This window comes from Aethalodelphis obliquidens, unplaced genomic scaffold (genome assembly GCF_003676395.1).
Source record: "Aethalodelphis obliquidens isolate GAN/ISIS:26980383/991018 unplaced genomic scaffold, ASM367639v1 scaffold16, whole genome shotgun sequence".
Classification (NCBI taxonomy): Eukaryota; Metazoa; Chordata; class Mammalia; order Artiodactyla; family Delphinidae; genus Aethalodelphis; species Aethalodelphis obliquidens.
The window spans coordinates 25,336,247-25,359,368 of record NW_020837960.1 but is presented as its reverse complement, the minus strand read 5'-3'; the positions used below and the strand labels follow the sequence as shown (position 1 = coordinate 25,359,368).

The following is a 23,122-nucleotide window of genomic DNA, read 5'->3' as shown; positions in this document are numbered from 1 at the left end:
CATGTGCCCTTAAAAAGAATGTGTATTCTTTTTTTGGATGTATTGTACTGAAGATATCAATTAAGTCTAACTGTTCTGTTGTATCATTTAGGATCTCTGTTGCCTTATTGATTTTCTGTCTTGAAGATCTGTCCATTGATGTGAATGGGGTGTTAAAGCCTCCTACTATTATTGTATTCCTGTCAGTTTCTCTTTTTATGTGTGTTAGTATTTGGTTTATGTATTTGGGTGCTCCTATATTGGGTGCATATAAGTGGGCAAGTGTAATATTCTCTCCTTGTACTGATCCTTTTATCATTATATAGTGTCCTTTTTTATCTTTCTTTATAGCCTTTGTTTTAAAGTCTGTTTTGTCTGATATGAGTATTTTGACCCCCGGTCTCTTGTCATTTCTGTTCGCATGAAATATCTTTTTCCATCCCCTCACTTCAATCTGTGTGTCTCCTTTGCCCTAAAGTAGGTCCCTTGTAGGCAGCATATTGTAGGCTCTTTTTTTTTTTTTTTTTTATCCAATTTGCCACTCTGTGTCTTTTGATTGGAGCATTTAGTCCATCGACATTTAAGGTAATTACTGATAGATATGTATTTATTGCCATTTTAAACCTTGTTTTCCCATTGATTTTATATTTCTTCTTTGTCCCTTTCTTTTCCTTTTTCCTTTTGTGGTTTGATGATTTTCTTTTGTGTTATTCTTATGTTCTCTTTGTTTTTGTGAATCTCTTGTATGTTTTTGATTTGTGGTTGCCCTGTTTTTCAAATACGTTAACATTTTTCCTATATCTCCTTGCTTTAGACTGGTAGTCATACAGGCTCAAACAAATTCAAAAAAAAAATGTATGTTTTCTTACTTCACCACATTTTATGATTTTGATGTCCTCTTTTACATCTTCATGTTCACACTTTTGCTGTTCATTGTGGTAATCATCGCTTTCACAGAAATTTTTTGATGTTTTGTTAATCTGTGTACTTGCTTATTTAAGTGATTTACTTTCCAATTATGACTTTCTCTTTCGTATAGATCCTTACATCGTTTCTACTTAGAGAAGACCTTTCAGCATTTCCTTTAGGATAGGTTTAGTATTGCTGTATTCTTTTAGTTTTTGTTTGTCTGAGAAATTCTTTATCTTTCCTTCTATTCTAAGTGATAATCTTGCTGGGTAGAGTATCCTAGGTTGCAGATTTTTCCCTTTCAGGACTTTGAATATATCTTGCTATTCCCTTCCGGCCTGCAACTTTCTGTAGAGAAATCAACTGATAGCCTTATGGGGGTTTCCCTGTAATTAACACTTTGTTTTTCTCTTGCTGCCTGCAGAGTCCTCTCTTTATCTTTAACATGTGCCATTTTTATTATAATATGTCTTGGTGTAAGTCTGTTTGGGTTTATCTTGTTTGGGACCCTCTTTGCTTCCTGTATCTAGATATCTGTTTCCTTCTTTAGACTTGGGAAGTTTTCAGCCTTAATTTCTTCAAATACATTTTCAATCCCCTTTTCTCTTTCCTCTTGTTCTGGAATCCCTATTATGCGTAGGTTGACACGCTTTATATTGTTCTTTTTTTCATTTGGGTTTCTGTCTGCTGTTCTAACTGGGTGATTTCCATTATTCTATCTTCCACATCACTTATTCCTTCTTCTACAGTATTCATTTTGCTATTCATAGCCTTTAGTTCAGCTTTCGTCTCTTCAAATGAATTCTCCATTTTTTCTTGGCTCCTCCTTACAGTTTCTAGGTCCTTCTTACAGTAATCTGCATCTATGTCTATAGCCTTTCTTAATTCCTTCAGTATTTTCATTATCTCCTTTTTGAACTTGGTGTCTATTAGATTGAAGCAGTCTGTTTCATTGTTTGTTCTTTCAGGGGAATTCTCTTGATCTTTTAATTGGGAATGGTTCCTCTGCTTCTTCATTTTACTTATATTTCTCTTGCTCTATGAGTTTAGGAGAAACAGTTATATACTGTGGTCTTGGAGGGTATTTTTATGTGGGAATGTCCCTGTGTAGCCTGTGTGGGTTTAATATTTTTTGGTGTGAGGGCTGTTTTTAGTATGGATGCCTGCCACCTCTTTCCTCAGTGTATGCTGGCCATTATCCCCTTGATAGGAGGTGTGACTGATGTTGTGGTGACCAGAGCCTGCACAGGATATTGACCAGGGCCTTCTCTTTGCTCTGTGGTTGTCATTGCCTTGTCGGGGCAGGGTCTGCTCCCTAGTTGTTGGAGTAGAAGCCCCAGATAACGTTTCTAAGCTGTGGTGCAAGGTAGGTGGGATTGGAATGCTCCCACTGGGAGAGGAGCCACTGAGTGTTCTTCCACTGGAGCTGTTCAACTGAGTGTGCTCTTTTGTGTCACATTTCACCTGTTGTGCAGACTCACAAAGTACACTGTTGTTGGTACTGCCCTCGGCCCCACCTCAACTGTGGGTATGCCAGCAGTTGTCCCTGGTGTCTCTCAGGTGTTGTTTCCACAAGGCCACCAGTGCAGATCCACTGAAGTCAGGTCTCAGGACTGCAGTAGTCGTGCACCTGGACCCACCGTGGGAGCTATGGAGGCAGCTCAGACCCTAGCCTGGCCCAGCCCCCATGTGTACATGCCCACAGAGCCTGCAGCTGCTAAGACCTGACATGTCCCCGCTGCAGGAGCACTCACTGGGTCTCCGTTTTTAAACTGGGTCTTCAAAAACGTAGTTGTAAAGTATTGTAATTATTTATTTTTTATTTGTTTAAATTAATTATTTATATAAAATTATATTAATTTATTAATTTATATAATTATATAATTATATTAATTAATAATTAATATAATTTTATATAATTTTATAAAATATATAATATATATTTATATAATATATATTATATTATATATATAATATATATATTATATATATTAATATAATAATAATTATATATAAAATATAATATATATATTATATTATATGTAATATATATATATTATATATATATTTATATAATATATATTTATATAATATATATTTATATAATTATAAATTATATAAAATTATATTAATTATTTATATAAAAAAACTCCAACAAGAAAAATCAGACTTTCCTTAGCAGTGGTTGGGTGATTTACCTTATATTAACTACTTGGAATATTGCTGTTGATGAACTGAAAAGCACCTCTGGGACCTGTAACTTCAGAACCTTATTAATGTTGGCATACATTCAATAAATATTTTTACAAAATCCTTAGAAAGATAAAGGAAGAGTCTTAAACCAACTAGATCATTAGATCTTGGAAGACTGAGCTTTGTCTCTTTTAATGAGCTTTGTCTCTTTTAAGTCCCTCTCAGTACCGTATATAAAATTGACACATATTTGTTGTATGAATATTAAATAATAATCTTTTACTATGGAACTACATAGGGGATCCTAATTAAGGAGTTACAGTTTCCCTCCTTACATTAGTCCAGTTACATTAGTAATTCATCTAACATGTCAGTGTATTAGGAAGGATTGTTTAAATATATTTACTAGTCAGGAATTTCCTAATTGTTTAAGTATGTCCCATTTAGCAAAAAATTTCTTAAATATAGGCTCTTGGGGGTATTTCAAAGATTGAATACTAGCTAAAAGTAGTAATGTTTTATCCACTACACCTGCTTTCATTCCACTTCTTTTGTACTTAGCACCATAGTTTCAGTTGACTGATTAGGAACTTAGGATATTTTATGCCTAATGTATAAGTAAACACATTAAAAAAAAATCTGTAGTGGAAGACTTAAGACCTAACAACTAAACATACAAATATATTTGTTCTAGGCTTGGCTGAAAGCTGTTTTGTGTGGGATAAGAGAATTCAATGACTAGCATAGACTTATGTTCAAGAGAAGAATTTTGTGGCATTACACACCATCTTAGAGAAGTGAAGGAAGCATAATATGGTGTTCAGTATCACTAAATTGTTTTCTACCCTTTTTTTTCCTTGGCCAGAGGAATTTTTATAAAATTAAATATTCAAAGTAGGAATGTTTTTGTGCAGACATTTAGAAATCTAATTCACATTCTTTCTTGCTTATTTTTCAGTAAACCAGATATGTCACGTCTGAGACTTGCTGCTGGGAGTGCTATTGTGAAGCTGGCACAGGAACCCTGTTATCATGAAATTATCACATTAGAACAATATCAGCTATGTGCTTTAGCTATCAATGTAAGGAAAATGGCTATATAGAACATGACTTTCTATGGTCTTTGACTTTTAGGAAGGAGAAAGTCCACCATGATAAAGAGATAAAAATCTTGAATGTTTGTGTCTCCTCTTGGAAAATTTATGTATGTGAAACATTTTAGAGTTCTAAAACTGTCATTTGAATTGTGGGTTGCTGACATAGTACAGTTGATTCTTGTTACTTGCAGTAGAACACAACTTTGTTTTTTGTCTGGTTCTGTTTAATGGCACCTTTTTTAGTGTATAGTTGTTTCACTAACATTGAACTCATGGCCAACAGCGCTGTAACTCATGCTTGAATGAAGCTTATGTGACACAGATTTTCTCCATAAGGCACATACAGCCTTCTTGCTCTTAGGAACACGAAACAGCACTTCAGCAGTATGCATGGGAGCTATTTTAAACAACAAAATCACCAGTAAAAAGTATAAAAATGCAAAAAATGTGGCACTAGAGAGACCACCAAACAGACATTTGTTTATGATAATGAGAGCTGAAGCAGGGAGGCAGAACATTGCTTTGTTTGACTTCTGCTGGGACGTGTGTCAGGCAACTCAAACTTTTCGTATCTCTGTGCATTTACTCTTTTTTATTTTTTTAACATCTTTATTGGAGTATAATTGCTTTACAATGGTGTGTTAGTTTCTGCTTTATAACAAAGTGAATCAGCTGTACATATACATATATCCCCGTATCAATTCCCTCTTGCGTCTCCCTCCCTCCCACCGTCCCTATCCCACCCCACTAGGTGGTCACAAAGCACCGAGCTGATCTCCCTGTGCTATGTGAGCTGATCTCCCTGTGCTATGTGAGCTGATCTCCCTGTGCTATGCGGCTGCTTCCCACTAGCTATTGGTTTTACATTTGGTAGTGTATATATGTACATGCCACTCTCTCACTTTGTCCCAGGTTACCCTTCCCCCTCCCCGTGTCCTCAAGTCCATTCTCTAGTACGTCTACGTCTTTATTCCTGTCCTGCCCCTAGGTTTTTTTTTTTTTTGTATGACGGACTCTAGGTCCATCCACCTTACTACAAATAACTCAATTTCGTTTCTTTTTATGGCTGAGTAATATACCATTGTATATATGTGCCACATCTTCTTTATCCATTCATCTGTCGATGGACAATTAGGTTGCTTCCATGTCCTGGCTATTGTAAATAGAGCTGCAGTGAACATTGTGGTACATGACTCTTTTGGTATTATGGTTTTCTCAGGGTATATGCCCAGTAGTGGGATTGCTGGGTCGTATGGTAATTCTATTTTTAGTTTTTTAAGGAACCTCCATACTGTTCTCCATAGTGGCTGTATCAATTTACACTCCCACCAACAGTGCGAGAGGGTTCCCTTTTCTCTGCACCCTCTCCCACATTTATTGTTTGTAGATTTTTTAATGATGGCCATTCTGACTGGTATGAGGTGATACCTCATTGTAGTTTTGATTTGCATTTCTGTAATGATTAGTGATGTTGAGCATCCTCTCATGTGTTTGTTGGCAATCTGTGTATCTTCTTTGGAGAAATGTCTGTTTAGGTCTTCTGCCCATTTTTGGATTGGGTTGTTGGTTTTTTTGATATTGAACTGCATGAGCTGCTTGTAAATTTTGGAGATTAATCCTTTGTCAGCTGCTTCATTTGCAAATATTTTCTCCCATTGAGTTGCAGTCCATTGAGTTGTTGGATTCTTGGTCTGGTATTTGTTAGTGTATTGGTGTTGTCGGTTGTGAAGTAGAAATTTTTTTTTTTTTTAAAAAGGTATGTATGAAAATATGTTAAAAGAGATGGGCTTTGTTTGAAACTCCCTGTGTGTAATAAGTTTGTGCAGATCATTAGTTAAATGTCCACTACGTGCAAAAAGCATCCACACTTGGTAAGTTCTAGAGACTTTCTTTTCTAGCACACTATTTGTTTTATGTTACTATCTCAGTCACCAGATTCCCAAGGTCGAAGTTCAGATTACCTAAGTTTAAAGATTGTTTTGAAATTCTGACTGTGGAACATGTGTTAATGGTTCAGAGTTAATTATTAGCACATTTTCACAACTTACAAACATGAGATTACCCTATCCTATGCAAAACTTTTTCCTAATTCTGCTTTTCCTTTAAACCACATGCTTGTCTCTTCTTTTTAAACCTCCAAACCTCAAGAAAGAGTAATCTGTATCTTTGTCTCTCTGATCCTCTCACTCCTCACTACTTATATTTTGCCATTTGCCTTCACTGTTTTCCAAAAATGGTCTAATTAAGTCCCCCAATCCAATGATCTTAATTTTTTTTTTTTTTTCTGTACACGGGCCTCTCACTGTTGTGGCCTCTCCTGTTGCGGAGCACAGGCTCCAGACGCGCAGGCTCAGTGGCCATGGCTCATGGGCCCAGCCGCTCCGCGGCATGTGGGATCTTCCCGGACCAGGGCACGAACCCGTGTCCCCTGCATCGGCAGGCGGACTCTCAACCACTGCACCACCAGGGAAGCCCCAATGATCTTAATTTTTATTATACATGTCCTTTTTGCATCATTTGACACAGCTCACTGCACCTTTATTCTTGAAACGCTCTTCTTTGTTTTTTGTCTCCTGATCTTTGTCATGCTTCTCGACTACATTTTCTGGCCCTTCTCAAGTTTCCAGTCCCACTTCCAGTGCTAAACAGAAATTTCAAACTTTCATGTTCTGTGAAGGTAAGACTGAATCTTTCCCAAATCTATTCTTTCCTGACCTGCAGAGAGCCTCAATAAGCATTAAATAAAGCTGGTTGGCATTTCTTAGACCTAAAATGATGATTTATATTTGACTATTTGCTTGTAGTTGCACCTTGTTGCAAAAGTACAGATAATTCTGTCCTTTGATATCTATTATATCTCTTTTTATTCATACCTTCTTAACCATTCTTACTGCTGTACCCATCATTAGCTCTCAACTATGCTATTCTCTGTAGTTCGTTAAATTTCTCTGTTACAGTTCTGATCATGTTATTCCCCTGGTCAAAAATATTTAGGCTCTTACACTCGTAAGAAAGAAAAAATCGCATATATTTTACATTGCCATTCAAGCCCTTCTAATATTTGGACCCAAATATACATTTAAAAATTCTGTTTAGCACACTGCCCTTTACCCATGCTTATTTCAACAAAGCCGAACATTTTTTTCTTTTATGTACCTGTGGTTTGCTGCCTCTAATTTTGTTTTCACCCTCTCATTTCTACACATCCAAATCCAACCCTTTCTGCAAATCAAGGCTCAGGCACAGCCTTCTCCACAAAACTTGCCCTTGTTCTTACAGCTACAGATTTTGTCTCTAGTCCTCCGGTACATACATGCATTGTGCTTAGTTATGTACCTATGGTTTATTTCTCTTTCCTTGAGTTGAGATCTTTAAAGGCAATATTGTGTCTCAGTGACCTTTGTCATGTACTTGAATAGAAAGTAAATATAGAGGAATAGAAATTCAATAATAATCTTAAAATTATTTAATAATTACTTAGGTATTTTAGAATTTGAATGCAATTCATTAAAATTTGCTGTATACTGCTATGTGCTATGCATTGTTCTAGGTTCTGTAAATGCAAAGATGAGTCATGGCTACAGCCCTCAAGAAGATAACCTCTTAGGAGAACAGAAAATATAAATAAGTGTTGATAACACAGTGCAGTACACAGAGTAATTGAACTATTTGCAAGATACTAGAAGTAGCTCTGAGATAATTTATACTTAAAAAGTACACTTTGCTGTACAGCAGAAATTAACACAACATTGTAAATCAACTATATTTCAATTTAAAAAAGGACATTAAAATTTAATTTAAGATGCAGACTAAAATTAATTTCTTAGTAGTGAATAAAAGCTTTGATCAGAACTTTATCCTTGGGAAAAATATTTTGTAGTATTAGACACCATCTTCTTTATGTTGAACCAATTATTGGTTATAAGTATAACCATGAAAGTATCAAGTGTGCTTTTTTGAGAGTGTATTTTTCCTGATAAAAATTGTATCACTCTATCCTTTACTTCACATGCTTTTAAAACCTAGTCAAAAGGGTAAATCTTTACTTCACATTTTTTAATAACCTAGTCAAAGGGATAAATCTGTCCTTCATATTTTTTTTATAACCTAATGAAAAGGGTAAATCTTTGCAAAAAACAAACATTGGAAGACTTCCTCAGTTCCCAGGAGCACATCTTTTAATCTTTATTCACATGATTCTCTTTTGATGTACATACTGTATCATCATTGTGGTCAGTTTTCTAATCTTTTGTTGTTAAATGTGTCAGTTGCCTGGCATATGATTTGACAGTTCTTTTCTAACATCACTTTAATGACTTTGAAACTCTCCTACCTTTGCTATGATTCACAATTGACTTTGTAATGAATTTGCATTGTACTGTTGGATCCTCGATGATTAATGAGAGAATGACATGTTCTATCCCCCTAGTGTATCTAACTAGGGGATAGGGATAGGGGGAGGGATGTTTGAGTGCTATTCAGTGTTTCTGTTGTTTGCTTTATTGAAGTATATTTGATTTATAATATTGTGTTAATTTCAGGTGTAACCAGCTTAGTGATTCGGGTTGACTTTTGCAGATTATATTCCACTATATAGATTATTACAAGATATTAGGTACAATTCCCTGTGCTATACAGTAAATCCTTACTGCTTTTCTATTTTATGTATAGTACTTTGTATCTATTAATCCCATACTCCTAATTTGTTCCTCTCCCTCTTGTTTAATATTTTAATGAATGGTCTGTTCATTTGTGAATATATTTGTGATATATTGACTTTTACTTACATAGTTTGTAATTGGGTATTTTTGTAATAAATAATTGAATAATGAAAATTCCTCTCCCTATAGGAGTAATACTGAGGAAGGAATGAGATAAGTTTAACTTCCTTTTGTGGATTATGAGGGTAGATAATAGACAATATTTCTGTGAAAGCTTGACTACTTCTTTTTTATAATTGAAGTATAGTTGATATACAGTGTTGTGGTAATTTATGCTATACAGCAAAGTGATTCAGGTATGTGTGTATGTGTGTGTGTGTATATGTTCTTTTTTATATGCTTTTCCATGATGGTTTATCACAGGATATTGAATATAGTTCCCTGTGTTCTACAGTAGGACCTTGACCTTGTTGTTTTTCCATTCTATATATAATAGTTTACATCTGCTAACCCCAAGCTCCCACTCCATCCCTCCCCCACCCCACTTTCCTGGGCATATGTCCGGAAAAGATAAAAACTCTAATTTGAAAAGATACATGCATCCCAGTGTTCGTAGCAGCACTATTTACAATAGCCAAGACATGAAAGCAACCTAAACGTCCTTCAACAGATGAGTGGGTAAAGAAGATATGGTGTGTGTGTGTGTGTGTGTGTGTGTATGTATATGTGTATATATATATATATATATATATATATATATATATATATATATACACACACACACACACACATACATACAATGGAATATTAGCCATAAAAAAGAATGAAATTATTATTGTATCATTCTTTTTATGGCTGAGTAGTATTCCATTGTATATATGTACCACATCTTTATCCATTCATCTGTCGATGGACATTTAAGTTGTTTCCATATCTTGGCTATTGTGTATAGTGCTGCTATGAATAAAGGGGTGCCTGTATCTTTTTGAATTATAGTTTTGTCCAGGTATATGCCCAGGAGTGGGATTGCTGGATCATATGGCAACTATGTTTTTAGTTTTTTGAGGAACCTCCATACTGTTTTCCATAGTGGCTGCACTTGACTACTTTTTTAAAAGTGGGTATTTGGTACTGTAATAAACTGAAGTTTAAGTTAAATGAAAGAAGATACCCAAAATAGGGATTTAATGATAAGGGCAAGATGTTATGACCTAGGTTTCAAAGAAAAACAAAATTTATATTCTCGATAGAAGAAATAAACATAAAGTTGCAATAATATGAAACATACCACATGTTATGTTCATTGGTGGAGTGTAAGGTGTAATAATGAAAGTCTTTTTATGTCATAGAAGGTCTTTGTATGTCTCATATATAGCTCAAAAGTCATATGAGCTTTTCCCTGTAGTTTAGAAAAAATTCTGATAATCTGTGTACCAGATATTGTGCTAGGTTTAGAGGCACAAAGAAAAATAAAGACGTCGTTCTCATCTTCAAAGAACAAACAGCACTGGGTAAGACAGATAAACCAGTTGTTTTCATACTGTATACTAAAGGCTGTGGTGGAGATAAGCACAGAGTGCTAAGGGAGCACAGAAGTGGATTCAGGATACAGATTCCTCAGTGATTTCTGAAAGATACAGGAGCTGTCGTTAAAGATGAGGTCTAGGAGAGTGGAGGTGGGTGGTCTAGGAGAGTGGGGAGCGTGAAGAAAGCCGGCACAGTGGCAATGAACAGATTGGTTCATTTATAGAACTGAAAGTAATGTGATGTTTCTGAAATTAGTAACTCTTGCCTTCAGAATTGTCCATTTTAATCTGAATAGTTTTTTAAATGATAGGACTAAAATATATAAATTGGACAGTTTTATCTTGCTCAGCAAACGAAAAAGCTAAATATTAGCTAGTGTTCAAACTTTTTTTTTTACACATCTCATTTATTTAAGTTAGGATGGATTAATATTTACTAGTGTTATCTGTTTTAAGATTACATTCAATATGTTCTAACACCAGGTAGCTGGTAGTTATTAGGGTCCAGGTGGTCACTCCAGCCTTGATATTAACTTATCACATCTCAGTCTTGTGAACAGAAGCAGTGATTGTGGGTAAACTTGCTATGTTTACCCTTCTGGTTACTTGATATAGCAAATTTCATATCTAAAGTTGTTACTCTTTGGTACCATGTGGATAATATGTTAAATAATTGTGTCTTTCAGGATGAATGCTATCAAGTAAGACAAGTGTTTGCTCAGAAACTGCACAAAGGTCTTTCCCGATTACGGCTTCCACTTGAGTATATGGCAATTTGTGCACTTTGTGCAAAAGATCCTGTAAAAGAAAGAAGAGCTCATGCCAGGCAGTGTCTGGTAAAAAATATCAATGTGAGACGCGAGTATCTGAAACAGCATGCAGCTGTTAGTGGTAAGCGTATATGAAAATGAAAAGTGTACTTTCCCATCCTGCCAGTTTCAGTTTTATAGAACACAAAATGATGTTACTGTTATTTATTATATTCTAACTTGCCCTCATTAAATAAGAAGTTGTTACTGTTTTTCAATAGCAGCTTTTCCTTTTAATAGGTCATTTTAAAATATAAATGCATGGGTATTTAAATATCAACCCATAGCTCTTTATGCAACTGACTAAAAGGCCAAGGGAAAAAAATCAGTGACTTTGGAGGTAAATAAAACAGTAAGCGGTACATTTATGTAGATTGTCTAAGTACTATCTTTTAGTTTAAAAAAGTACCGGTCTTCGATCTTTATTGGTTGTCCTCACCTGTAGCTGACATTAATAGCGGGTTCCTGTGTGCCTTTTTAAAATCTGCTCACTTTACCCCATCCACACTATTAGTTTTTGTGCCCCTCTGACTTCTGTGACTTGATCAACAGCATTAAAATCCATCCAGTTATGCAAGTCAGAAATCAGAGGCATTCTTCACGCCTTCTTTTTTCCTCTCGTTGGTCACTAAATCCTCTTAATTCTTCTTCTGGATATCTTGAATATTCCTCCTCAACTCTCCTACACTGCTGTATTTCACTTGGATTATTTTATATACTCCTAACTAACTCCCTGTTGTAAATGTTCCCCTGCCTCTGACCCACCTCCAGCTGTGCCACACCGCTGTCAAAATTATCTTTCTAAAACAGATGAGATCACATCACTTCCTTGCTTGAAACCTTTGTCGATTGCTTATTGCTCGTAGGGTCAAGTTGAAGCTCATCAGCATGGCCCTTTTTAGTTTGCCCTCAGCCTGAGTTTTAAGCTTTCTCTCTAGCTACTCCTGACTATGAATTCTGTGCTCATTGTACTCTGGATTATTTGAAATCTGTATCGCCATCTTTTTTCTCTGTTGTCAACTCTGTCTGGAAATTGCGTCCCCCTTCTGTCCAAACAAACAAATAAACAAAACGAAGGAGAGTGGTTTGCCCCTTTTGAATCCGTTAAAATACAGTTTTGGTGTTACCTCATCACTAGGACCCTCTTTCTTTCTGTTCCTACCTCACCTTAGAAAAAATGAGGGCTCTGGAGTCAAATCCCACCACTGCCATTTACTGGTTGTGTTTGGGCGGGTTACTTGTGCAATCTGAGCTTTAGTTTCCTTTTTGTAAGACTGGTATAGTTTTACTCATAGCTTATGGTGGTTATGATTATGATTAAAAAGTTATGTGTATAAAGCACCTGGCATAATGCATGGTCCAAAGAAGTACTCAGTAGTTGTTACCTATTTTTATTTTAGGGCACTGTCCACATTGAAGTATAGCTTCTGTCCTGTCCATGCTTTAGTATGAGGTTTTTATCTAGTCTTATGCATCTTTATATTTAAAATAGCCCCGATAAAAATAGAAGGTCTGGAAAAGAGTAAGCACTCAATAAATGTTTGACAGACTTTTTCACTGACTTTTGAACCTTGTTACTTTTTTCTTCTATACCTACCTTGAAATGAATGATATTACACACAAACTTATTCTCTTTGAGTTCAGCAGTAGAAATAAAGAAAACTTGGTGCCTTATTGACACATACATTATTATACTCTAGATTCAACATCTGATTTAAAATTTTGAGAGTAGGAAATATAAAAAGAATTGTTCAGAATATGAATCCTAGTCTTTTGAGTAACCTTTATTAAAACTAGTTAGGACTTCCATTCTACCTCTAATGGAATATGCTGATCTCAGTCAAAATATTAAAATATTTGAATTTAAACTAAAAAGATGTTTGTTATTTAAAATGCCCTAGAAACAATGTCTATTCCTTTATATCTGTTCTTATGTTACAAATAATAGCAAATAGTATCAACCGTTACTTCCTGTTTTTGTGTCATACTAACTGAAAAATTTACTAGTTTTTTTCATTTTGCTCTGTAGCTTACAAGGGAGTGTTGCACATAGAGTTACTAATAATAAAAAAAATAGATCTTATGTTCCTTAGTCTTGAATATAGTTTGGGTCACTTTTTCCCATATCTATTGAAAATTGAAATATTTGTCTTTGTAGCCTCAGCACATGGTGCATTTAGTAGGGAAATCAATATTGGCCATGATGGATGAATGAATAAACTTTAATTTATGATGTACCTCAACACTGGACATTTCAATATATTTTTCTTCCAGTCATATTGTGGTAAACTGTTGGGATGCAGGAAACATAGTATCAGAGAGAGAGAGAAAGAGAATGAGTAAGATTTGGTTTTCTAACCTGGCTGTTTTTGTTTTGTTTTGTTTTGTTTTTTCTTTTTCTTTTTCTTTTTCAGAAAAATTATTGTCTCTTCTACCCGAGTATGTTGTTCCATATACAATTCACCTTTTGGCACATGACCCAGATTATGTCAAAGTACAGGATATTGAACAACTTAAAGATGTTAAAGAGTAAGACTTTTTCCATCCCATTTTCATATTTTCTGAAAGTTTTTTCCCTTTCTTGCTGATAATGGAATCTCAGTTATAATTAGTATATTAAATTTATTTCATTTCTTAGGAGTTTCAGGTTCTTTACCTTATTTGTTCTCTTATTTTTCTTTTTTCATACCACCTCTTCATGTTTCATTTCTTATATAATTTCCCAAAACAACTTAGCATAATTACTGTATTACTGACATATTTCTCTACCAGTCTGGCATTTCTTTTTTATTGAAGCAACCCATTAAGAGTTTCCATTCCAGTTCTTATCTTTTCCTACTTTCTTCTGAAACACTGTATAGATTTTCATGTGGGGAGAATTAATATTCTCTTTTATTCACATAGTAAGCACATTTTCTTTGCAGTTACTATCTTGCTCTATAAGGAATAGAGAATAGTCTAATTTAATAATGGGCCAAGTTGATAACCAGGCAACTGATCCCACTTACTACTTCATTGGTGATTCTCTAATTAAAGTTTATGACAGTTAACAGTTCTTTCAAAGATTCTTGTTGAGAGGCCAGAAGACTATATATGCCTGGGTGTGGGATAGGGGAATATAACGGTATTTAGAGAAGTCTTTGTAAGACTACCAGAGTTCTTTAAAATATGGATGAGACCCTGTTTCTGTTACAATAAAGAATGACCTTTGTGGCTTTGAATAAATTAATTTCTCATGCCTTTAGCTTCTTATTAAAGGAAAATAACTCTTGGTTTCTTGATTCATAGAAATATTTTATAGTTAAATATTTGAGATGCTTCAAGAGAATAAAATTAAATTATTGATAACTTTCTCATGACAAGAGAAAACGATTTTACCCTCTTTTTGCCACAGTTTCTATTTTTAAAAAATAAGCAATTAGTTTTCCCAAAATGAATTCTGTGTTAGAGTGATTATATAACTAATGACAACTTTTAGCCACTCCTCCTTATCGGAACACATTAGTTTTTGAAATAGATAAAATATTCTTTGGAATTTACTAAACATTTTGGGCGGTATTTGTAAATTGCCCTAGTACAGCCATGAGTGATCTCCATTGCAGCAGAGAGCCACACCAGAAGAACTTATCCTGTGCCTGAGGTCTCAAAGGTTACTTTTTTCCCTTCTAGAATGATACCTTGTTTCACATTTCTCTCTTCTCCCATTTTCTCCTCTGTGCTATCCCTCTGTCCCATTCTGTCTACATAACACAGAGACAAAGCACTTTCAGTTTTTTCTTGAGTAGAATTTAATGTAGTTAACTTTAAAACTGAGGTACTGACACTTTCTTTTATTTTTTTCTTTCTTTAAGCAAAAACAGTATACAGAGTTGTCAGCCATGACTTTTTCCTCAGATTTATTGATGAAGATTCTTACTATTGAGTAAGGTGGTTAGATTTTCTTGAAGACTTCCATTCAGGACTACAGTCAGTCTTGAATATTTGAGACTTCACTTTATCTATGGCCCAGTTATTCCTTTAGGCAGTCTTCCCTTCCTGTCATAGCCAGGGATTAAGATCACTTCATTCTTTCCACCATTTCTGTTTCTTTTTAACCTGCCTCCCTAAGAAAGTTAGTGAGACTTTGAGAAGGGGTATTACGACCTCGCACGTACATTGCCGATACGTTGTGATATGTATGTGACATATTTTTTTTCTCTATTGATTTACAGCTGTTTCGTTTTAATTTTTCCTGCTCCTGGAGTTCATTACATTTATATTTAGAATTATATCTGTATTTAACAGTGAATTTTTTCTTTTTTTCTTGGTATTTTTTAGGTGTCTTTGGTTTGTTCTGGAAATATTAATGGCTAAAAATGAAAATAACAGTCATGCATTTATCAGAAAGATGGTAGAAAATATTAAACAAACAAAAGATGCTCAAGGACCAGATGATGCAAAAATGAATGAAGTATGTAATTCTTTGTAAATAGTTATGATTCCATGTTGATTTCAAGCATTTGAGTATAGGGTATGAAACTTCTGTAGACAACATCAGTCTTTTCTGTTAGTAGTATAATAAATAGTAGTATTCATATTAGTAGTAATTAGACTTACTAACATAGAATTAATATAGAATTAGTAGTAATGCTCTTACTAGTAAACTAACGAAAATAATAGAGTAAGTCTTTTAACTTACACTATTGTCCTGAAAACTGCATACTAAATGCATGTTCTAGAATTACAACTAATTCTCAGAGTCTAGGATACTGATTTAAGTACCTAATTTTCTTTTAATACCATTGCAGAAACTGTATACTGTGTGTGATGTTGCCATGAATATCATTATGTCAAAAAGCACCACATATAGTTTGGAATCTCCTAAAGACCCAGTACTACCAGCTCGTTTTTTCACCCAACCTGACAAGGTAGCTATTTTAGGATTTGTTTGTATAAGTTGAAATAAAATGTATTCTCAGCACTAGGTTGTGGGAAGATCACGAAGAATCAGTATCAAGAAGTGACACACTACTAATGTCATGAAAAGGTTGCCGTGAGTCTTAACAATGTGGTTCAAGACCAGAATATGGGCCAAACTGGAGGACACAAATAAGTTCCGAGATGAGTTAGGATGATCTAGAGTTTGTATTCCAAGTTTTATGCTAGTCTAAGAGCACAGGCAAAAATGATCAAAGCTTGTAAATCTGTGAGATAATGGCCATTGATCCAAAATGGGAAGGAGAATGCTGATAGGGATAGTCTGATAAGCCCTTGAGATTTCTAACTGGTATGAAGAAACAAGCAGAGAACTGACACTAAACAGGGCCAAGACCCTGGGAACACTACAGGGATGTTCCCAAACCACTCTCAGAAAACTCAAATATTGTATGATACTAAAAAAGGTGTTTTTTAGAATCTCTCTTGGAGTTTTATAGTGCATCTAAGCCTGTTAAAGTAACTGAGAGGAAACAGCCACTACCTTTTTCTTATTTTTTAAAGCAAAATACCGGTTAACGTCTTACCCAGTTTACAGAGATCAGAACAGTCCTGTAAGTTCACCCAATAAAAGGGACTGTCTGCTTTTAAGCATTCACCTTTTTGTGATTAAGATAATAGGAGTATACGAAGTCTCTTCCCTGGAGAGTATTATTACATAAGCATGTGTTTGCTGATGAGCTCTTAGAGCTCTAGCATGTTAGAGCTCAAATATGTTGTGTTAGTACTAGAATTAGTACGAGGTTAGTTTAAGCTTATTACAGCATTTAAAATCAGTGACTAAAATTTTGTGTTTCAACTGACTGTTTAGTTTAAACAAATACGTATTTTATAATGTACTTTAAAACAAAAGCTGCTCTATGCTTTGTTGGCTTTTGAATCACCTCCTAGATATAGTACTTCAGTAGTCATTGACTATTATTTTTTTTCCCTTGTTTGTAGAACTTCAGTAACACCAAAAATTATCTGCCTCCAGAAATGAAATCGTTTTTCACTCCTGGAAAAGTATGTTTTGAAAATTGTTTTAATTTTTATGTGGTAGTTTATTTTAGTGTGACTGTTGGCATAATTATGTTATTTAGTATTTCTTTAAAAATTGATATATCAAAAGTATTATCTTCTATTTACTAGTAAGAAATAGTTATATTTACTATATAGATGGAAGCTGAGATATAGAACTTGTTTTTTAGCTTATGATAAAACCCTGGAGACGTTCTTTCAAATATCTTATCTTGTAATATTAAGATAAAAATATGAAAGTAAAAAGACATCCTCTTATGTCCTTCCCTAGCAAGAGTCTAATTATCAGTTTTCATTTTTGACTATACATTTTATGTGCTCTCACTTCCTATGTAAGCCTTTTACTGCAGGTAACTAAGAAACTTAACTATTATTCTGTTTATATAGTCTTTGTTCAGTGATATTCAGTTTATAATTCTTATTCTTATTTTGCTTAAGGATAGGCAAGTTTTTCATGATTTGTATATGTAAATACTTTGACAGGTACTATTTATGTTTCTTTACATCTAAACTTCTTTTGGTTTTAATCAAATAGAAAGATATGCATTTTTCATTTCAGCCTAAAACAACCAATGTTCTAGGAGCTGTTAATAAGCCGCTTTCATCAGCAGGCAAACAATCTCAGACAAAGTCATCACGAATGGAAACTGTAAGCAATGCAAGCAGCAGCTCAAATCCAAGCTCTCCTGGAAGAATAAAAGGAAGGTAAGTACATAAGAAATACCATACTTAACATTTAAGGACTCCATCAAGGCTATGAGACCTAAAATAACATCATTTACATTTAATGTCAGTGAATGAAAATCAGTGCATAGCTGAACATTCCTATTTTAACACTGGTAGCCATTTATAAGTTAAATGTATTTGCTTACTCATTTAGGTAGGTACTCCATCTTAGCCTTTCATATTTTAGCTTGTTGTTGTTGGTAGACATAAGCTAGTTTCCAAACTAAATGTCTAGTTCATCCATACAATGGAATACATAGTCATTAAAAAATGATGAGGTATGAGCTCATATGAAGAGTTTCCACAATATATTATTGAGTGAAAAAGGGAAAGAATAGAACAGTGTAAAGTATTTTTGAGTTTTTAAGAAGGGTTTGTATTTTCATTTGCTTGTATATGCACAGAAAATTTGGGGAACAGTACACAACGTCTTAATAGTGTTTACAATAATCTAGTGTAGGAGGGAGATGATTTTATATTCTGATATGGTTTGAATTTCTTTTACCATGTACGTATATAAACTTCTTTGTTTAAAAAATATTTTAAAAACGTACTTTTGAATTATGCTTTGCAGGAGATTTTTTTTTTCTTCTTAAGAAAGAAAAAAGGAAAATCACACTTTAACTGGTTTTAGCATGGGGCTTAGCATACCATTTGTCAGCAGCAGAGCCTCGTACAAGGCTAAACTGCCACCATTTATTCATTTTGCTAAGTTATTATGAAAGATTATGTTGTCTTTTGCACTATTCATAACCAATCAGTAAAGAAGGGAGGAGACATTCTAAAATGTCTTATCAGTTTCCTTGTAATGAATAAATTAGTAAATGATATATAGTATAATCGAATTAAAACAAAAATTACATCTAAAGTTCTTGTTTTTTCTAGATTCCTGTTTTAATGCATATTAGTGGCTGATACCTAAGTGACCGTTCTTTACCTATGTCATTTAGACATTTTTCTACTGGATGGCCTCATATTTAACATGACCAAAAACATTTCCAGCAACTCATTTCCTAAATTACTGGCTTTTCTCCTTGAATTCCTGGTTATAATCAAAGATGATCTAATTCACCCATCTAGGCTAAGAGCCTCAAAATTGTCTTTGATTTTTCCCCTGTGCTAATAAGTTTTGCCAGTTATTTTTCTCTAGAATGTTTATTTAATATTTCTCTTTTCTGCTATCATCGTATTCATTCCCTTTCGTTAATTACTGTAGTATTTGGATATTTCCCTTTCTTATTCCTCTGTCTGCGTATGGTATATCATGTCACTGCTAGATAATCTTTTTTAAATGCTATGTTTTCAGGTTATTCCATTGCTTGGAAATCTTAATTGGCTTCCCTTGTTTGTTTTCAAGACCAATATATAGTTTTACCCAGTCCTCATCTCCCATTGTTTTTCACAACAAATGACTCGTAGTTTCCCTACTTTACTTTTGGTTAAACTTTCTTTCAGCCTCTGTTACTTTTTTTCTCCAAATCCCATCGGTTCACTAAGATTCTTTCTAAGGGAATGAGCTAGGTGTGTTTGAGAGATCAATTTGGTTGGAGAGTAGGAATGAGAGAATAATGGTCAGGGATGAAGGTGTGAGGTACCCAGATTATGTTTGGACTTTGTGGGTAATGTAAGGAATTTGGGTTTGATTTTAAGTAAAACTGGAAGATGTTCTGGAGTCTAGTGGTCTAATTTGTGCTTTTAAAAGATTGCCCAGATTATTGGTGGAGAATAGAGGCACTAGAATTGAGGTAGGAAATGCCACTTTGGAGTCAGCTAATAGTAATCTGGGGAAGGGATGAAAAGGGAAGATGATGGAAAATAGCCAAATGGTGTTAAATATACTAAAACCGGATACTTTTTGAAAAGAATGAAACTTTTCCTCATAAAGTTATAAAGCTACACTAGGGAAAAGGAAAAACTTCTAAGGTTATTTGATTGTAATAACAATTACAAATGTCTATATTAAAAGGCTTGATAGCTCTGAAATGGATCACAGTGAAAATGAAGATTACACAATGTCTTCACCTTTGCCGGGGAAAAAAAGTGACAAGAGAGACGACTCTGATCTTGTAAGGGTGAGATATTTGGTTTGATTTTATAATAAGTACAATAATTATTATTTTTACTATGTAAATAATCATTTTTACACTGAAACCAGTTAATTTTACTCTCAAGTTTGACATGTGATTTTACTCACAAATTTGAGTTCATAATTATCCTCTACCATGTAATTTAAGTATATTGAACTTCTTGTGTTTCTTGTCATTCTAGTAAGCAATCTTTATTCTTTAGCGCTTTGGAATCAAACATGCCAGTTCCATACTCAGAACTGCTTGGCTTTTGTGTTTTTTTTTAAACACAGTAAATTTAGGCTTAGCCTTAAAGAAGGAGGCTAGAATGAGGGTCCTTAAAGTTTCCTTCATTTTAGTTGATTTCTTGAGCCTTTAATTACTAAGTAAGTTTCTAGTAAATGTAGGAAATGCTACTGTTTTCATAAAGTCCTTGTTTAGTTTTAAAATCTTAATAGCAATGATGTTGATGTGTGTGTGATAGGCATAATTTATAAATGTCATTTGAAGACAAATTTGGTACTTTTAGTAAAGATACAGAATACAGTTGTGTATTGCAACACAACCTGATGGCATTAATAATTGAGTATATTTTGACTTTCGAGGTTAGCTCTAAACATTTCTTGAATAACCCATTAGGTTCCCTGAATGAGTTCCTTTATCAGTGAAGTGTGGATACTTAGCTAGTAAGGTTTATCAGAATAAATGAATTAGCCCAAATGAATGGTTGTTGCTGCTGTTTTGTTATAAAGATTAATATTTTTGATTAATGATTATCATAATAATGAAAGTTAATGTTTTAATCTACTCGATTAATAGAGGCAAAAGGTTATTAATAAAAACATTTTCTTTCTCTGACATAGAACTTGCACTCCTGTCTTCCACTGGCCCAAGCTTACATATCCCAAGAAGTTTAAATTATTTTCAGTTTTTTTCAGATTTTTCCAGTAATTTATTTTAGCAGATTGTTTCTCTTTCCACTTAAAAAAATTAAAATTCTAAAATTCTTACTAAATCCTAACTATACTATAAATTCGGATTTTTATTGGCTGTTTAAAGTTTTCACCCAAACAGAATTAAAAATTGATTGCTTAGCCAGAAAGGAATCCTGTTATCCTGATTTATGGAAGAATCTTTGAGTTGGAAAAGGTATTTATGTCTTCTAGTCCTGCTTCTCACTTAGTGCAGAAATTTCTTCATTATCATTTATGAGAGTTGGTGCTTGAAAATGCCTTAAGTGGAGAGCTTATAATTTCTCTCATTTGTTGGAAACCTCAACTAGGCTACCCATACCCACATATACTGCCTCCTTTCCCTCCCCATTACCCCCTTAATTAGGAAGCGTGGTTAATATTTTGCTAGCCTATAAATTCCATATCTAGTTCTACCTTTTGGAGCAATGCAGAACGAAGTCTTTTTTTTTTGCTGTACGCGGGCCTCTCACCGCCACGGCCTCTCCTGTTGCGGAGCACAGGCTCCGGACACGCAAGCTCAGTGGCCATGGCTCACGAGCCAAGCCGCTTCACGGCATGTGGGATACTCCCGGACCAGGGCACGAACCCGCGTCCCCCGCATCGGCAGGCGGACTCTCAGCCACTGCGCCACCAGGGAAACCCTGAAGTCTATTTTTTATAGAACAGTTTTGAATTTCTGAGTTTTAAGATTTATTTATATAATTAATGAAGGCCTTTGGCGGTCTTTTGTGTAACATTGCATCCATTTTCAGAAGAACCTTATTAATAAGCTCATTTCAACTGAAATATTCTCAAAGAGGTGAGCATTATGAGACAGAAGTTCAATTTAAAGACCAATAGATTATGGTGAAAGAGTATCGTCTTTTTTATATACTACGAGCTTCACATTGAAATTTCACTGCAAAGGAATTATTCTTCATATACATTTGTATTGTAATATTTAGCTTTACAAATAACATATTTTCTCCATTTCCTGCTTCTAACCTCAATTTTATACCCCCCTCTGTTCTGAAAACAATACGGTACAAAATGAAAAATTAGAGAATGTAGTGCTTTAGGAAGCTTAGATTATTTTATGATATTCTCAAGAAAACAGACATTGAATTTCGGGTTTGCCAACAACCTTTTCCAGAGCATAAATGAATTCAGCCACTTTTTCAGATCTTTGGATGTCAGAATGAATTGTAGCATTGAAAATTGGAGGGTTTAGTTTTAATGTTTCTCTTCCCATCATAAGTAATGACAGGTAATTTTTAATTTATGTACAAAACTCTAGATAAATACTAACAAATTAAAACCAATTATTTATAGGGCTTTATTTTCCCCTAGATTTCAAGGATAATTTAAACGCTAAAAAGAATAAAAAGCAAATCGACATCCCAAATAAAAATACTAACAAGATAATCTCAGATCATGCCAAGCAGACACAAATAAAATTTAGAATTCATTCTTGACAAATATGAACTCTTTGTAAATTAATACTAGAAGGATACTTCATTAACATGCTAAAAGTTTTATCTGTTTAAATCAGTAGTCAGTGATTTAGTCAAAATTATTATTCTTAAAGGCAAAATACTTGAAACATTCTTATTAAAACTCAGGAACAAAACAACCTGTTGTTTAAAATTGTTCTAGAATATTTGACCAGTTCTGAAAGACAGTAAATAGGAGCCAGAAGTATGACAATGAAAAAGAAGAGACAAATTTATTTTTATTTTTGTACTCTTAAAAAAAATAAGGGAAGCAGTTGAAAAACTAAGAGTGTAGGCGTATGTATGTATATATGTAACTATAATTTTACTCTGGTAATTTTACTTTATATCAGATGTACACTTGGGGGAAAGGGGATTTACTTTACAACACTAGCCATTACAACAACGAAATTAGATAGATGGATCTAAACATAACCTTAAAAAGAGGTAGGGGGAACCTATGTGGAGAAAATACCAAAACTGAGAAACAGAAGAGAGAGAAGACATGCCATATTCCTTCATGGAAAAAATGAGTTAAAAAGATGACAGTTCTTTCTAAATGAAGATATCATTGTAAAATTCCAGTGTGATTTTAAGTCCATGTGGAAGAATAAAATGGATGCAAAAAAGAGGAGTAATAAGATCAGCCCAACCAAACACAAACATACTTAGCTATAATTAGTAAAATATTGCACTGTTGTTACATTAGCCCAGAA

General features: G+C 34.2%; 1 protein-coding gene across 5 annotated transcripts in view; it reads left to right on the top strand.

The window, feature by feature from the left end:
- PDS5B (PDS5 cohesin associated factor B) overlaps positions 1 to 23,122 on the top strand; it is a 197,939-nt gene that overhangs the window by 165,264 nt on the left and 9,553 nt on the right. For 3 of the 5 annotated variants that reach the window (XM_027116533.1, XM_027116537.1, XM_027116532.1), the window contains exons 24-31: positions 4,040 to 4,163; positions 11,052 to 11,256; positions 13,589 to 13,703; positions 15,492 to 15,624; positions 15,962 to 16,081; positions 17,091 to 17,153; positions 17,728 to 17,873; positions 19,861 to 19,966. In XM_027116533.1, the coding sequence (XP_026972334.1) occupies positions 4,040 to 4,163; positions 11,052 to 11,256; positions 13,589 to 13,703; positions 15,492 to 15,624; positions 15,962 to 16,081; positions 17,091 to 17,153; positions 17,728 to 17,873; positions 19,861 to 19,966 (1,012 nt within the window). The remainder of the gene's footprint in view (positions 1 to 4,039; positions 4,164 to 11,051; positions 11,257 to 13,588; positions 13,704 to 15,491; positions 15,625 to 15,961; positions 16,082 to 17,090; positions 17,154 to 17,727; positions 17,874 to 19,860; positions 19,967 to 23,122) is intronic. The other 2 variants (XM_027116536.1, XM_027116535.1) reach the window with 1 other exon arrangement.